Source organism: Palaemon carinicauda, chromosome 1 (genome assembly GCF_036898095.1).
Source record: "Palaemon carinicauda isolate YSFRI2023 chromosome 1, ASM3689809v2, whole genome shotgun sequence".
NCBI lineage: Eukaryota > Metazoa > Arthropoda > Malacostraca > Decapoda > Palaemonidae > Palaemon > Palaemon carinicauda.
The window spans coordinates 245,438,583-245,440,448 of NC_090725.1; the positions used below are offsets into that span (position 1 = coordinate 245,438,583).

The following is a 1,866-nucleotide window of genomic DNA, read 5'->3' on the forward strand; positions in this document are numbered from 1 at the left end:
TAACTGTAAATCAGGAATCGGGTAAGCTCCTGCAACGTGATTGGTACTATGCTACAATAACTTCAGTAAATATTGCAGAAATTAGTTTGAAAATATAAAATAAACAAATATGGACTATGAATGTAAGTGTTTAATGTAATACTAATAAATTCTGACATCAATTAATGGATAGAAACATGCAGAAATTGTAATGATGCTTCCAGTTATTTCTCGACCATTCAAACGTTGAATTTTTAACAGTTGTTATCCTTAAAGCAGTAATTTTATTTCGACACCTATCTAACTAACCGTACTAAAATATGGCAAAGTTAATGGCCAAGAGATACAGGTCAGAGAGAAGTATATCACATTCAAAACGAAAGGTCTATGGGGATAGAAAAAGAGAGAAAGAGTGTGTGTATGCGTTTGTGAGAGAAAGAGAGAGAGAGAAAGAGCAAGGATAAACGCAACCCTCTCAGTGTCGTCTGCAGTAGCATCGTCTGCTAGAAATTCTAAGTCCTATTTTAGCCATTGCTTACCTTGTCGTCCTGATGACGGCGAAGTAATGGATGCCGTCAGCATAGGGTAAAAGATCTTTGGCCATAGTACGGCAAAACATCCCACCACTATCGCTAAAACGAATATAGTTTTCCCCGTTCCAAATTCACCCGACATTTTGACCACGTACCACCACAACCCAACAGATGTCACTACTGAGCTACGCAACGTTCACTCTCCTCGTCTCCTCCCCAAACGACGACCAGAACACTTTGTTTATCAAGATTATTCTGTCCTAATTCTTTCGGATTTGTTGCTCAAAAACCTGATGACTACTTCTATATAAAATGTACTTAAACTCTAAACTATTTTAATAATGTATAGATATGTCAAATATATGCACATGTTATGTAAAAGATTACTACTAATAAATTTAAGTCGCATTTAAGAGACAGGAAAAGTTCTCGCTAACATTCGAACAGCTAACGTAACCAAACCGACAACCACTGACATAGGGAAACTGAACAAGAGCAACTTAGGGTACACACTTACTTAATCTAAATTTTCAAATTGATTTCCACTAAATTTTATCATACTTCATAATGCTCAGCAAAATATTCTTAGGATTTCATTTAATTACGAAATATTTTAATATATTGTCACAGTGATGACGTTGATGAATACATTGGGCCTCATCGTTAGACTAAAAAAAGGTAATACCTAATTTATATCAAAATTCATAATAAATAGAAATTTAGCATGCACATACAAATCTACATACAATATGCTATACTATTCTGTATACATATGCTAAATTCAATTGAAATCCAATTACTATAGGCATTTCATAATATTCCCTACAATATTACTGGTTAAAAAAGATAGCTACTTTAATTACTGAATATCGATGTAAACAATCACCACTTCTATTGTATTCTTGAAAATAAAGGTCGTACACGATTATGCGGTATTTTTGTTTAAGATATATTGTAATTTGTGAATTCTTTTAGGTCATAGACCTTTCTCTATTGAAAATAATATAAAATAAAGTGAAATGCGGTGGTTCTTTTTTTTAAATTTAAAGGTAGGCCGAAAATAAAAATTACGGTAAGGAATATTAATAAAAAAAAAAAGATTATATTAATACATTATTCGAATTCAAATGTATCTTCTTTTTGGAATGTTTTTCTGCTATCTGGATGACAGCAGGTTGTTTAAGTATATATGCTTATTCTAGTATTTACCTCCATTCCTACATCCTTCCATGTTGATATCCAACCTATTTTAACTTTTACTGAATGGCCTCCCCAGTAGGTATATACAGTAGGTGAAAAATTCTTCAGTCCAGTCTAATTAACAGAAGCTCAACTTTTTTAGGAAAAGTAGGCC

The 1,866-nt window shown here is 32.8% G+C and overlaps 1 protein-coding gene across 11 annotated transcripts in view; it reads right to left on the bottom strand.

Annotated features, from left to right (window-relative positions):
* LOC137654777 (enolase-phosphatase E1-like) overlaps positions 1-952 on the bottom strand; it is a 149,777-nt gene extending 148,825 nt beyond the window's left edge. For 3 of the 11 annotated variants that reach the window (XM_068388784.1, XM_068388779.1, XM_068388764.1), the window contains exon 1: positions 519-946. In XM_068388784.1, coding sequence (XP_068244885.1) covers positions 519-654 — 136 coding nt within the window. In that variant the 5' untranslated portion in view covers positions 655-946. Of the gene's footprint in view, positions 1-518 lie in introns of all 11 variants that reach the window. The other 8 variants (XR_011046722.1, XM_068388748.1, XM_068388736.1 and 5 more) reach the window with 5 other exon arrangements.
* Between the last annotated feature and the right edge of the window lie 914 nt (positions 953-1,866).